At 36.8% G+C, this 15,002-nt stretch overlaps 1 protein-coding gene across 4 annotated transcripts in view; it reads right to left on the minus strand.

The window, feature by feature from the left end:
- acj6 (abnormal chemosensory protein 6) overlaps positions 1-13,965 on the minus strand; it is a 159,202-nt gene extending 145,237 nt beyond the window's left edge. For all 4 annotated transcript variants that reach the window (XM_083126389.1, XM_083126387.1, XM_083126388.1 and 1 more), the window contains exon 1: positions 13,372-13,965. In XM_083126389.1, coding sequence (XP_082982515.1) covers positions 13,372-13,509 — 138 coding nt within the window. In that variant the 5' untranslated portion in view covers positions 13,510-13,965. The remainder of the gene's footprint in view (positions 1-13,371) is intronic.
- Positions 13,966-15,002: the final 1,037 nt, after the last annotated feature.

The raw sequence follows: 15,002 nt of genomic DNA on the forward strand, positions 1-15,002 counted from the left end.
CATTGGCGTTTTTCTGAAGAGCCTTACGACCAGAAGCAAAAGTGCCACTAATAGGGTATAACTTGTACGTAAAATACTATTTTTATATCTTGCAAGAAATTAATAACAAGATAAGACATGTGTATTTACCATTTATTGAAACAAGAAAAATTTACATGTAAAAATACACTTTTGTTTCTGGGTGAGTACGCGCTTAACACGCGTAATAGCATAACTTGATGCACCATGAAACAACAATTAGAATGTTTTGGGGGATGTCACAATGTCAATGATTACTATCTTTATATCTGCAAGATATTCTTTAGGGAGCTTGTACAGATACGCTTTATCGATAGGTATCGATTCCAATTTTTTTACTCGCGCCTAGCCAATAAACTGCTGTAGCATATTCACATTTCTAGTTTCCGATGTATCGACAGGTTACTTCAGATGGCATATCCACCAAATTTCATATTTATGGTTCAAATTGTTCCTGAAATGCTGAGATTGACACAGACACAGGCACATACGTTTCATAAGGGTACTTTTCTTCAGCTTTATTCGACGAGTGCCCTGAGTCAGAAATTCACCGTTTCACAGTTCCATATTAACACCCGCTCGAAAAACAATCTCAGTTTCTAATCAATTTTACCGCGGAAAACGAGATTTTTAACTGAGGGGAGGGGGAAATTTATCTCGAAGAAAATGAAAAATTGTTTCCCATCCTGACTCATTTTCTCCTTGAGCGTTTTCTCCTAACATCGTAAAAAATATTAAAAAAAAACAAGCGCACTCCGGCTCGGTTATTAAGTCGAATCACCTAACACGCGAAATTCCTCAGCCGAAAAACGTTACAAATCTCTCCCCGGAAACTCCGGTGTTTTAATTAATCGAATGTTCCGCCTGCCTCATTCGTTACGGCCAATAATGCGGACACGGAATCCGATCTCCGGAATTAGTTATACGCTTTCCTCGTCGTGAAGAAACAATTGTTGAGACCAGGAAAGTGGGTAGCTAGGGGAGGAGGGGGTTTGGGAGATAAGTTCTCATTTGCCTGAAACCAAACGGATTTGGGAAAAGGGGTAGGGGGGAATGAAAACGTGCATTTAGCGATGCGGCGTGGCGCCATAATGAAATTTCTGTTGATGCATGTTCACCTGTCTTGGCATTAAGAATAACGGAGAGGCTAATTTTCCGAAATAAAGGTGTTTTCATTTTTCTCCCGTGTTTTCCCGCAAAACTGGCGTGGATTTATCAACCCTTGATGAGAGATGATTTCTTACAAAGAAAAAACGTAAGATACTGCTGGAAGGTAGCTCAAAATTACACGAACAAAACATCATATAGCATTAAAATTGTACGTATTTTAAGTTCTACTCCGACACCTTCAATCCTTGCACCAAGAGAATACGAAGTTTAATTGTGTTGTGACATTTGGATTCAATTTTTTTTTATTAAATTCTGAGGCTCGTGTTTATAGCATCATTCATTCGAACAGTTCATCAACTTTGTCAACTTTCTTCAACAACTGCGTAATAGCCCGATTTTTGACTCTCTCAAAACAACCAACATACCCAGTAACAACTCTGTGATGCATTTCTTCACAACCCAAATTTACTATCTTCAAACGTATGCTCGCTTTTCTTAACCATTCTCTCCCTATCTATAGCATGGTAGTCAAAATTACAATATTGCTGTATTTTTCATCATGTAAAAATTAAGAACAAACCCTTTTATAAAATAAGAAAATATAAATGCATCAGCAATTTTACTTTTCGCATGTTCATTGACATTCTCTCTTTTGATTGACTGTAAAGAATATTTATAAATTCTTCATTTTCTTCCTCTCTATAGCTCATTCCGAAGATATATTCTACTGTCCTTGAGAGAAGACCAACCTGTACAGGAAATGACGTCAGGTGTCACGACGAGATGGAGGTAAGTTTAGAATGAAACTCGATTGCCTTCTTATTATGTGACCTCTCTCTGCACTTTTAAAACCATTTCAGAAAAAGAGTTTTCTTAGATTGTATCTCAAAACTGCGATCCTGATTAATTTTCTCTCTGTCCCTAAGTCCGCTAACGAGGAATGCCAAGTGGAATTCTTACCTTGAAATATGGTTCGAAGAGATCAGCAGTTGATATGGAAACTGTTGATGCTTGAGTAGATATGGGGTGGGCCCCTTTTTCCTGCTTTTGTGACCGAAACGCTGCTTGCTATGTCCTAGCGTATTTGTTTCCTATTCTTTGCTGGAGATTAACTAAGTTATCCTCAGATCAGATTCTTTGCTTTTAGAAAAAAGATAAATTCTTTTTTTGGGGGGGGGCTCACACCACGTTTGCGATTTCTAGCCAAAGTTGCTGAGTTCAGGTATTATTACTATATGATCCAAACTGTTGTTGAATATCGTTCACTTTCTTCGCATCACTAATGACTTATTGAATGTTGTAGTCCATTATGTCTGTCTGTATAATAATATTTCTAGGTCTTATTGATTTAAATTGTCATGCTGATCCTCATGGTTGTTTATATTGTAAATCTATGTTTTCTAGCGAAACTATAAAGAATCCAAATAACTGCAGTGCGAGGTTCGGATATTAATGTCGATAAGGATATCGCAAATGGTACCTGTGCATGTTGTAAGTTTTTATATAGAGAATCTCGGTGTTGTCGTCTTAAGGGGCATTCAAAAAATAAATGATTAAGTGTTTGATTATCTTCTCCGCATTGGCAGGAAGTTGATGGCACAATTTTTAAACGAGCCAAATGTTGATTTACTAATACATGGCCTGTACGCATTCTTAATATAAAAACAATCACTGCCCGAGGTAATAAATTCATGTTTTGGTAACAAGGTCTAAGATTTCTGACTTGAGCATGGGATGTTGTATTTTCTAGCTCTATTTTCCACCACTCCTCGCACTGTTTTTGTAACTTACATTTTACTCTGGGTAAGAGATTTGCATAAGGTAATCGAAGCGTTGTTTATTTCAGAATTTGAAAGAAAAGAGCGACTTACAGTAAGAAGACCTGACGATAATATGGAAGCTCAGCAGATCCATATCTGCTAATAACCACGGCACCTAGTGATTACAGTTAGAACTAGTGCCCTAGGTTTTCCTTTTATTAATTAGTAACGCTTGGTTCCTGTTCCTCATTTGAATTTCTCTTACATTTCTGCCACTTTTGACACGACCCTAACCTAGAATCTTCAGCGATGTATCATGAACACAGGATCTAGGTTTCCTTACTGGTGAGTGCTTGTGGTGATGTATCATGAACACAGAGTCTAGGTTTCCTTACTGGTGAGTGATTGTGGCGATGTATCATGAACACAGAGTCTAGGTTTCCTTATTGGTGAGTGCTTGTGGCGATGTATCATGAACACAGAGTCTAGGTTTCCTTATTGGTGAGTGCTTGTGGCGATGTATCATGAACACAGGATCTAGGTTTCCTTACTGGTGAGTGCTTGTGGCGATGTATCATGAACACAGAGTCTAGGTGTCCTTATTGGTGAGTGCTTGTGGCGATGTATCATGAACACAGGGTCTAGGTGTCCTTATTGGTGAGTGCTTGTGGCGATGCATCATGAACACAGGATCTAGGTATCCTTACTGGTGAGTGCTTGTGGCGATGTATCATGAACACAGGATCAAGGTGTCCTTACTGGTGAGTGCTTGTGGCGATGTATCATGAACACAGAATCAAGGTGTCCTTACTGGTGAGTACGTATGGCGATGTATCATGAACACAGGATCTAGGTATCCTTACTGGTGAGTGCTTGTGGCGATGTATCATGAACACAGGATCAAGGTGTCCTTACTGGTGAGTGCTTGTGGCGATGTATTATGAACACAGGATCTAGGTGTCCTTACTGGTGAGTGCTTGTGGTGATGTATCATGAACACAGGATCAAGGTGTCCTTACTGGTGAGTGCTTGTGGCGATGTATCATGAACACAGGATCTAGGTATCCTTACTGGTGAGTGCTTGTGGCGATGTATCATGAACACAGAATCAAGGTGTCCTTACTGGTGAGTACATATGGCGATGTATCATGAACACAGGATCTAGGTGTCCTTATTGGTGAGTGCTTGTGGCGATGTATCATGAACACAGGATCTAGGTATCCTTGCTGGTGAGTGCTTGTGGCGATGTATCATGAACACAGGATCTAGGTGTCCTTACTGGTGAGTGCTTGTGGCGATGTATCATGAACACAGGATCCAGGTGTCCTTACTGGTGAGTGCTTGTGGCGATGCATCATGAACACAGGATCTAGGTGTCCTTACTGGTGAGTGCTTGTGGCGATGTATTATGAACACAGGATCTAGGTGTCCTTACTGGTGAGTGCTTGTGGCGATGCATCATGAACACAGGATCTAGGTTTCCTTACTGGTGAGTGCTTGTGGCACGGGGAACAGAATTGACATACCCCCTAGTGAGGAATTTTGGGGAACAGGAAGATCTTCCCTTCATCGAGTTGGTACTTTGGTGGGCAACTATCCATATCCAGGGGATTAAACATCATACTGTAAATTCATTTTCAAGATGGTAGTATTTGTATTATGGACTAGGAAAGATAAAACTATACGATCATTGTCTCATGTGCGGTATTCGAGTACACAGTGAATGCGCAGCAGCAGGAATCCAAAATTACCCTCGTGATTTTAGGAGGCAGACATGTGAACGATCAAAATTAACCTTTTCACGCATTTGTTATCATACATTTACAGAAATTATTTTTTCCTAATCCCTGTGCCCTGAACACACATATGTGAATACGAATAAAAATTAGAGCCTCCCAGATGACGCCTTGTAATCAAGGGGTCCCGGGTTCGATTCCCGGTGGAGGCACATAGTGGTTCGGATCCCGCTTTAAACTGTAAGTACAGTCCCGATTAGCCTTACTGTGCATAAAGTGGACTTAAAACACCAACTCAATCAATCAAACGAATAAAAATTATGTACACAGTCTCGATATCGACCACAGTGGAGCTGATACGATGAGCATCACGCTCCGGCCGCATTTACCCCCATACAGACTGGGTGAGTCCCAGAGCCGATTTATGAATGATATAGTAGACTGAAATCATCCTCCTTTTGAATCGAATCCGGGAATCCAGCATAGTTAGCAGTCAGGAAATCTACCGACTGGACAACTTCGAGTCGGGGAAATTATTAAAAGAAAATAAATTCTTATATAAGTTGTTCAAGATCCTGAGATTTAAAAAATATATCCCATTCCCATTAAAATAATATGTGTGTTACCTGTGCCTTTCGCTTATTACTATTTCATATGCACTTTTTTGTCAAGTTTCTATCTAGTTCCTAGAATTTGTAGCCAATAGAATAAGGTACAATTAAAATGAAATAAGTGTGTGTTTAATTTACAGAATTTTTTAAAAAAATTCCGGGGTCCTTATTAACTCTCTCTCTCTCTCTCTAATATTTATGCAATAATCATGTTTGCGTCTGACTGAATTGAGAGAGATATAGGATAAATAACAGTACTGGCGCCATTTTTCAAGTCATACTTTTAAAATCCACTGGTAAGACGAAACATTGCATAATTTCAACAAATGTTGAGTACCCACAGAGGCCCAACCAGGATTTATTTTGGAGTGGAGCCCCATTTTGACAAAGCTTTTCGGTAAACCGTTAGTTGAATTAGTAATTCAATTATTCATATCAATTGTGACTACTGTATTCATAAAATGCCACTTTAACCAAAATGTCATTGAACGTGTTAAGCACACATAACAGAAATGTATGATTTGCTCTGTTTTCGTAGAATATGTATAATATGCTGCAAATGTGAGAGAAACACGTTTGAATTATTTCGTGACTTAGCATGAATGAGAAATGCAAGTAAATATATCTGCTTATACGAAATTTCAGGCAAGTATTAAAGTTTCTCGATTGAAAAGAATATAGTCCCTATAGATAAGGCAAGTAATTCAACATTTGTGAGCGATTTGGGGTACATTCCATTGCATAAAATGAAATCAATCAGGAACCAATCATCCACATTTAATGTTACTTTCGAATTCATCACACAAAAATTTATATTTAAAAAAAATTGCTACTTTTTCTCTGTAATTTGTCAAAATTTCGGGATAGGTTCAAGCCTGGTAAACCCATACTTGGTTACAATCAGCTATGTATCATGATATCTTTGTCAACTTGAAACTATGAATGTTAAGCGTAAGCGTTTGAATTTTACAGATATTAATTACTCTCCACAATTTGCAAATTTAAAGTTCATGATTTTGCTGTTTATCTTGTCCGCAACAGTACTGCGCTTTAGGTTTTAAATTGATTAACAGAAAAGACTTCACCTGTTGAGAAAATAAGACGTTCAATAGTTGATTTTTCCATTGCAAAGGAATCAAATGTTTTTTTTTTTTAGTTTCATGCTTATCTTGAACAAGATATATTTTTGGAACCCCCTTTTTTATCATTAATTTTCTCTTTATTCATACTCTTTTCTATCTATTTTCTATTTATACTATCTTATTCATGAGTTTCTCGCTTTTAATCGCATGTTAATTTCATGTTCATAATAATTATCTTTCTTAATTACAAATAGAGGGACATTTTGTTTTCGAAATTTCTGGACGAGTAAGACTTCCAAACTACCATTTAACAATATAACCACTAGGTGGGAGAAAAGATGAAAGGATTGTTTCTCTCAAACACCAAATAACCTGTCTCATTTTGATAAACATTATATAAAGTTAATATATAACGATATATATATATATATATATATATATATATATATATATATACGAGCTGTATTATAATATTCACAGCTTCTCATAATATAATATGTTATATATACAATATTCAAGAGGGACTGGGCTAGATTTCAATATTTAATGAATAATTTGTTACTCTACAAGATAGTAAAGTATTACTACACAAAATTAATTAATTGGTCAATACTACTTTAATTCTCAAACTTGAATAGCAAGAAGCAAGTTTTATGCAGCACGTTCTGTCGAAATTAATAGAAGAACTTCACCTCGAATTTATAATGTAATAAAAAATTTCTAGTGTGTTGTTATTCATACATGTTTGAAATTATACACATGAACTCAAGTATCAAAAGTAAAGTTTACACACGTTCTAACAATAGCTATTACTTTTTTCAATAAAAAAGTTGTATACTCCAAATTCTCTCAAGTTTATAAAATATGATTTAAGTGTCAAACTTGGCCACTAAGGATATATTCCTACTTTTAACCGTGAAACAAATTCATAGATTATTCATATTTTAGCGGATAATTTTAATCATAGATTTCTCCACTAATGAATTAGTTTTTACAAATAATCACCTACATCTAAGGAACAAATTGAGATGAATTTAATGAACTCGCATAAATGAACAGTTTAATGCAAATATATATATTTCTAGTACTATCTTGGGGAAAGAAGAAAAATATGCCTTGAATTATTAAACAAATGAATTAACTTCAGAAGAATGATATTAATCTAACAAGTGTACTAAATGTAACTGTCAAATATTACATTATCAAGACTAATACACGTGAAGAAACAAAAATAGTTTACTCTTTACAAAATATTGATTCTTGATTATGTCATGCTTCCGGTAGCAATCAGAAACTTAAAGAAACAGTAAAACTCTTAATCATTTGTAAATCTCCGGAACAATTAAATATACTAATCCATTTAGTTTTCATCTTAAATTAGGAGATCTCAGCAATAATTCTGAGAGAGCACCGAGATATAACCTTTTAAAATCCTCGTTTCTTCACTTATTATCCATTGCCAGTGTAATGCAGCGAAAACCCTCCCCTAGCTGAAGTTCGTAATTGTTATAAGCATTCCAGGAAAGGGGAGGGAGGGTGTTTCTGGAAACGAGCTTCATTCCTGCTTCTAATTTATCGAATCAAGCGTTGAGGAGGAAAAGCGAATGCTAAAAATGCCAGCGTAAAGTTTGCGACATCAAAAAAATGAACTTGGCTTTTAAGAAGTCCTCTTGTTTCTTTTCTCCAGGGCGAAAAAGAGGGAATAAAAAGGAAACAAGAGAAGGCAGTGGGGGGAGGGGGTAAGAAGATCCTCTCTAACAGCTAAACGTCGTTTAGCAACGTAAGCACGGATTGGGAAGCAAGGAGAATGAAGATCTGGGGGGGGGGGGGGGGAGAGATGGAGCGAAGAAAGGAAATGAAGCCCTTTATAATGATCTCTGCTCGTAACAGTTCATCTCAATTTTCTCTCACCGTAAGCAGGGAGAACACACGCACAAAAAAAAAGTACTTTGACATAAAATGGGAGTTTTAGCTACAATGGCTACATTATCAGAGATCGTTAGTTTAACAACTTTTCAGGGCATAAAAGCCCATATAGAGCAGGATAAGCACGTTACAAGACGATGCGAAAGTTAACGTCACGGGGGGGATGGAGAAGGGACGAAGATATAAGCGGATGCGAAAGGAGAGAGAGGAAGTTTTTGTAACGCGGTAATTGTCGCGGGGCATAAATCGAGAATCTCTCGCTTATGGTGGCTCAGATCGTCCCGCGGCCATTGTTGCGAATTTATTCGCGGAAAGTATTGCTGTTTTTCTTCCTAATCGCGTAGTGCCTCTACGGTGGCCGTAAAGCGTCTAAGCGGTTTTCTCCGTGGCCGCTTCTGCCCGCTTCCGGGTGATATACGGACGGTCTGCCCCGGGACCATATCGAGCGATGCGGTATCAACAACCCCCAATAATTGTCACTTGACTCTCGGTCTTTAAGTAGGCAACATCTTCATGCAATCAGGGCACTTCTTTTTATTTCACTGTACTAAACGTTCACCTACCAACCAGATGGACCGAACATACGTGCTGTACCCTTTATCCCGATCTGATTGAACGAGAAATTGATGGACACAATCCTACTTTCAAACGAGCAAAACCCATTACAAATTGTTGGTTAAATAAATTACACAGACATACCGTTAACTACTCAATATTCTTTGCGCTGTCAGTGTGAGAAATATGATAATTGTTCGACATTTTTAGGACACGGATATGCCACAATATTTTTAGTACTTAACAGACTCCCGAACTACTGGTTAAAAAAATGCGTTGAAGAAGCAACAGAAGGCCAAGCAGGCCAAGAGGCAAGGCCTGATGACGCAATTGTCAGTTTTAATATTGTATTAATCGGCAAGGTTTTAACTGTATTTTAAAAATAATTATATGAAGTCGATGTACTACGCGGTAAGTGCATACAAGATGTTGAGTAGAAATAAAAATAACAATTCAATCAAACTTACAAAACAGAAATAGATTTTTTCATTGTTGCAAAATTTGTTGATTCATGTAAAGTGTATTTAGTTATGGAAATTGTAGGATAGGAGTGTAGACTTGTTTGAAAAAAGTAACTTTATAATGCATCATGCCCACAAATCGCAACACTTCCACGTAACTTAGATTAAGATTCTTTTAATCGAATACTTTCTAAGTAACTACCCTATAACTTCAGTGATTATACTAGATAAACTATAAAAAAAATACGAATCCTCTGTGAAACAACAACACAATAATTATATATCACCCCTCCCTCCAACAACACAATATAACAATTAAGCGTTAGACAACATCTTCAAATAATTAATCAAGATACAGCATCCTCCATGAACTGCAAAGCTATCACCCAACAATTAAGTTTCTTAAAATATATAGAAAAACTCATTGTTACATAACAAGTTCAAACTCTGCATACCTTATAAATAATTAATATTGTACATTGCCACACAAAATAATTAAGTATGACATGGTATTCCTAAGAAATATCTGTACTTTGCTTAAATATTGTTACCAACATTCTGCTGAAAGCAATCATTCGACATGTAGTTAGTGAAACAATTCTTATTTTTTTTTTTTTAAATCACAAACAAAACAAATCACATGTTTGCACGGTGTATCCCGATATTCTAATATATTCTCATGAAATGTACTTTGGACAATGACCTCGAAATTAATTTTTTACATTTATATTAAATCTTTTTAGTTTTCGTTACTGTGTAAAATACGCTTGCCATTACTGATGTAATCTGACTGTGTAAATATAATAAGGTATGACAAATTGAATCGATGATACTCTATGTATCAACATGGATATTTCGTGCAAGTTTTCACAATATAATCGCACGCTACCGAAGTTGAACTTGGAGAGGATAGAAAATTATATTTCAGAGTAAACATGCCAATGGAAACTGTTTTTCTCTTTGTTTACATAACATTAATAACAGATACTAGAATGCTGAAATTTCCAACATCCAACATGTTTTCAATTGTGAATCGGAATTCGAATTGAATTGATCATTAATTGTTAACGCAGCCAAGCCAATGTAATTTATATGGTAATTGAGATTCCTACAATATTTATAATGGTTCAATCATTTGTCAGTAATTTAATTTGTTATTTATCGTTGCATAACTTGTCATGCTTATCCGGACTATTAACAACTTTTTGCAATTTCGTTTTTGATTCTCCTATCTCGTAAGAGGTCGGTAGAAATTTGAAAGTTTTCTGTTATGTACAATTATGTTCAAATATTTTGTGTAATAAGGCGTGAAGCTGGAATTTTCAAAATATTTCCAGATATAAATTTGTAGTGCATTTCTTTATCGTACTTCAGTTTTTAAAATTTTCTCAAAGTTCCAAGGGAACTATGAATCAAAGAATATGAAACCGTTTATCAACACGCCAACGATTACTTTGACAGAGGAAAAGATTCGAATTTTGTTTAAAAAAAAAAAACAACCAAGGAATTTTCGATCAGTGGAGGAGGGGCGAAACAATTCACAATTCAAAAACGAAATTCGTTAAAAGCTGCAGTTTTAAGTGCCGCCACTCATTCATACTGGACAATAATCGTCCGGGATTAGGATTAATTAGATTCATTTTCAATTCATGTTCCTTCATTATTCATCGGTGGGATCATCGGATTGGCGTAATAGAGGCCCGGCTTACCAGTGTCATGGAAGCCAATTGTGAAATTGTTTTCATTGCATATTTATAAACTTGCGACGGCGGTAAATAGATTTCGGGAGCCAATTGTAAGCTTAGATATTTCTGGTGTGAAAATCACAACTGTAGGTTCGAATTTTGTTCCGATGTGTTCAGAGCTCACAAGGGTCCTGTTAGATCATTTAGAACGTGCGTTGAGTTCCAATATATCGTGGCTCGAGTTTCAACCATACATTTTGCACTCTATATTAAGTAATAAATGTATAATATTTCTTTAATCTGTATTACAAATTGAAATGGTATGAGTGTATCACCTTTTTTTGATAATAACACATGTTATAATATCAAGTATTATTAGCGTTTTGCAAAAATATATACTTGAATTTAAATATTATAAGTAAATTTTAGTCTGAGACATATCACAATAAACTAATGTGTTAAATCACGAGAGGTGCAGTAGTAAACTTTGGAGATCATGAAATCTGAGGAATTTCTACAAGATGGTAAGTACTGTGTAAGATTGGTTTTATATGTACCTTCTGTATTTGAAATGAAAGCAAATTCCAACACATTTTCCTCCGACATGCTTGAAAACGACAATTAACCTCACTGATCATAATGTATATAAAACTTCAATTACATTACGGTATATTATTTTTTTATATTACTTAACGAACAAGAAACTATTTACCAAATTAAATTAAACGGTAATAATAAGATTTAAATAATAATAAAGTGTATGTGACGCAATACTGAATTTAGAATATTGTGAATAGTAAGGTGCACAAAACTTAATACAAAATTACTGAAAAGCATTCTTGAGATGGTAGTCATATTTTGAAACCTTTCGAATTTAGCGAATTTAACTTGTTTGTTGAGTTATGTCAATTTCGAACATTTAGCATGAGAAATATACCCAAATCTCAATTAGATCTGCAATATACTCTAGAAAAAATATTTCTTTCAACTTTTAAATTCAGAATATTTCAAGTCATATGTTTTTAGTAGTGAAAACAACTATTTTCAGATTAAACTACACACATATTTACAAAATTGTATAATTTTCAATGTAAGCAATCAGTGAACAATTACTAAATTTAGGATAATGTGTAAACAATGAAAGTTAATGGTTTGGAGTTCAAATTAATAGTACTGTATAATATTTTAATAAAAGCGTCCCGGTTCGATATACGGTGGAGGCACATAGTGGTTCTGATACAACTTTAAACTGTAGGCCCAGTCTCAATTAACATATCTGCGCATAAAGTTGACTTAAAACATACTTTTACAACTTTATATCTCATTTGAATATTGAAAAAATTTTAATCTTAGTTTTTTCCCTCCAAATTCCTAAGTTAAGTTTACCTTCGTCATATAAAAGCTGTCTTGTTTGTTCAAAATTCAGTTTTATATTTTTTTTAACAGTTTAATACAAAGTTCGTCTTGCGCGTTATTTAATATTTTGTGGAACGATTTGATAAAGTTTATTTCTGACGGTTTGCGTATTTGCCTCCGCTGTGAATTTTTAAAAAGATGTCACCGATATAACATGCGTGGTTGATAATTTACGTGGCCATGTTTTACATTGTTAATAGACTTTGAGTGTAAACACGAACTAACCAGATCATTATTTATAGATGGGTGCAAACGTCAATAATAATTAATGGCGTGCATACACATACAGCTTGGTGCTTAGTATTGGCTTTCGTTTGCACAATGACAAAATTATTATGGAAAGGGGGGGAGGGGCACTTACAAAACTTTCCAAAATAGGCAGTACAGTTAGAGAATTTATCCCAGTCTTATTATAAAGAATAAAATTATAGCACATTTTTAGAGACATGTTATAGAATTTTGAAAGGAAAAAGAACTATGTTTACTTGAAAATTTCGACACGTTTATGGTTGAAAGGTTCGTTTAAGATAAACCAAATTGACGTTAAATTATGAGTAACCTAGAGTAACGTTTTTATTTCATACATTTAAATGCTTCAGGAAATCATAAAAGATATTATTCTATATTTAAAAAAATATATATGAAATAAATCTTTCGTGGGGATATATGTACGACTGACCTTTACTCTGATATCCATGTGTATATGTTACTCAGAGGATTTGAAAAGAGTTTCCTTGTGAGTATGCAATCGGAATAGCAAGGATGTATAAATTGCCTAACTTTTAGGATATTCGTTGAACTAGAGTAGTGTCGTTTCTTAAGAGAAACGCGATTGTTTGTAATGGGAGCTTTATATGCTGTGGTTACAATATTAAAAGGGGTATAAATGTTGGCTCTAGAGAGGAGAGGTAATTTCTCGCCTGGGTAGATATGCAACCCGAATGAGCTGTATGTTGGGAACAAGTATAATCTTTTAGGATACACACTAAATGATAGAAATAAGCTACTTACCGGTGGATTTGGCATGCATCGTCTCATCGGGTCAGGTGAGCGGTACGTTGGTGAGTATCTGCCCGGGAAGCAGGAACTGGGGGCGCTTATTGGTGGATGTAAAGGCTTCCCGTTCATCATCTTGTCTGGCGAATACATGGCGCAGTCTTGGGAGACCTCCGCCTTAACAGTCTGTGAGTAGATATCCGTCGTTTTTGTTGTCGACGCTAGCCGCACCTTCACGTACAAACAAGTCGATTTAAGTTTGTTTGTTTTTAGTTTAAAAAAAAAAGAAAAACGTCCACGATGCTTAAGTTAGTTCACCTGTCGGTCCACGTATATCAGCCGACCAAGTAAGGGACTCCGGTTATAGGAGACGCCATGCTTGCTTGCTCTTCTCTCTTTTAGAGACCCCTTGTCAAAACGGTGTTGTCCACTCGGTCGTTTCCGGGGTAACGCACTTCGGATTGCTTCGGAATTTTCCCCAGCGAAAGCGGGAGAAAGGCTTTCTCCTCTCTCGGGTTCAGGCCCTGTGTCCCGCGGATGACCGTGAAAGTCGCATTGTCCTGCTGGTCGATTTTTGTCCCGTTGCGAGGCGTCCACGATTCGCGAACTCCCAGTATGGAATGATCCTACGCCTTAACTCACTACGCCACTTTGCTCTATCCTCGCGATTCGGCTTGCGGAGAAGGTGGGGGGGGGGTTGCGAGTTGCAGAGCCAGAGAGAGAGAGAGAGGAGGTTATTGAAGGGAGATCAGAGCGCGCGCACCCCCTCTTTCCCCCCCGCCTCCCCCTCGTTTTACATGTCTCTCTCGCCCGCACCTGTTTGCTAACGGGTGCTCTAGCGTGACGTCACGAGATTCGGGCCTGCGCGGGACGTGGCCCCCGTCCCCTCCCCCTCGCGCCGTATCACGCCCACCCGCGGATGGGGTCGGCCATTTCTCCGGAGCAAGCCAGTTCGGAGCTTTGCCGAGCGCGTAACGCACCAGCGGAAAGACGACCTCGCGGGGGGTGAGAGGGGAGGGGAGCCTTCTAATAACAGGGTAAAAAGGAGGCGCTTTAACCTCCGCTCTTACATTTTTAACGTCCAGTTTGATTTCTTGTAATGCTAATTAATATATCGCCCGCGCTTAACCAATGGCATTCCTTTTCTGGCTTGCTTACACTCAGGTCCGCGCTGTCTCTTATAAGCTGTGACGCTTCACTACGCGCGGGCAAATCTACTCAAGCGTAAATGCAAGAATGTATAATTATACACTGTGATATTCATCCCGCAAAAGAATGTAAGTACCGTGTTTATGCGTGTATAGGCAGCACTTGCCCAAAATTGAAAGTAGGATGCGGCATATATTCGAGATAACTAAAGACCAAACTAAACTGTAAAACAATTTATAGTCAATTAACAATACATCGTTTGTAAGAACTGAATGTAAACCATTGTCTTCATTTATATACTAATATAACTTAACGTTCCTTATCTTCTTGACCAAATCTAACTTACTACTTGCAATAGACATGAGTTATATTGTGCAGTAACCAGGCAATGATGCAAAAAGGTATACTAACAAATGCTCCAATCCATTTGTTCGTTCAGTATCATTATCTTGACAAATGCTTGCTTTGAATTTGCAGTATTATTATTATTTCTCAAT

Source organism: Lepisma saccharinum, chromosome 8 (genome assembly GCF_977018435.1).
Source record: "Lepisma saccharinum chromosome 8, izLepSacc3.1, whole genome shotgun sequence".
Classification (NCBI taxonomy): domain Eukaryota; kingdom Metazoa; phylum Arthropoda; class Insecta; order Zygentoma; family Lepismatidae; genus Lepisma; species Lepisma saccharinum.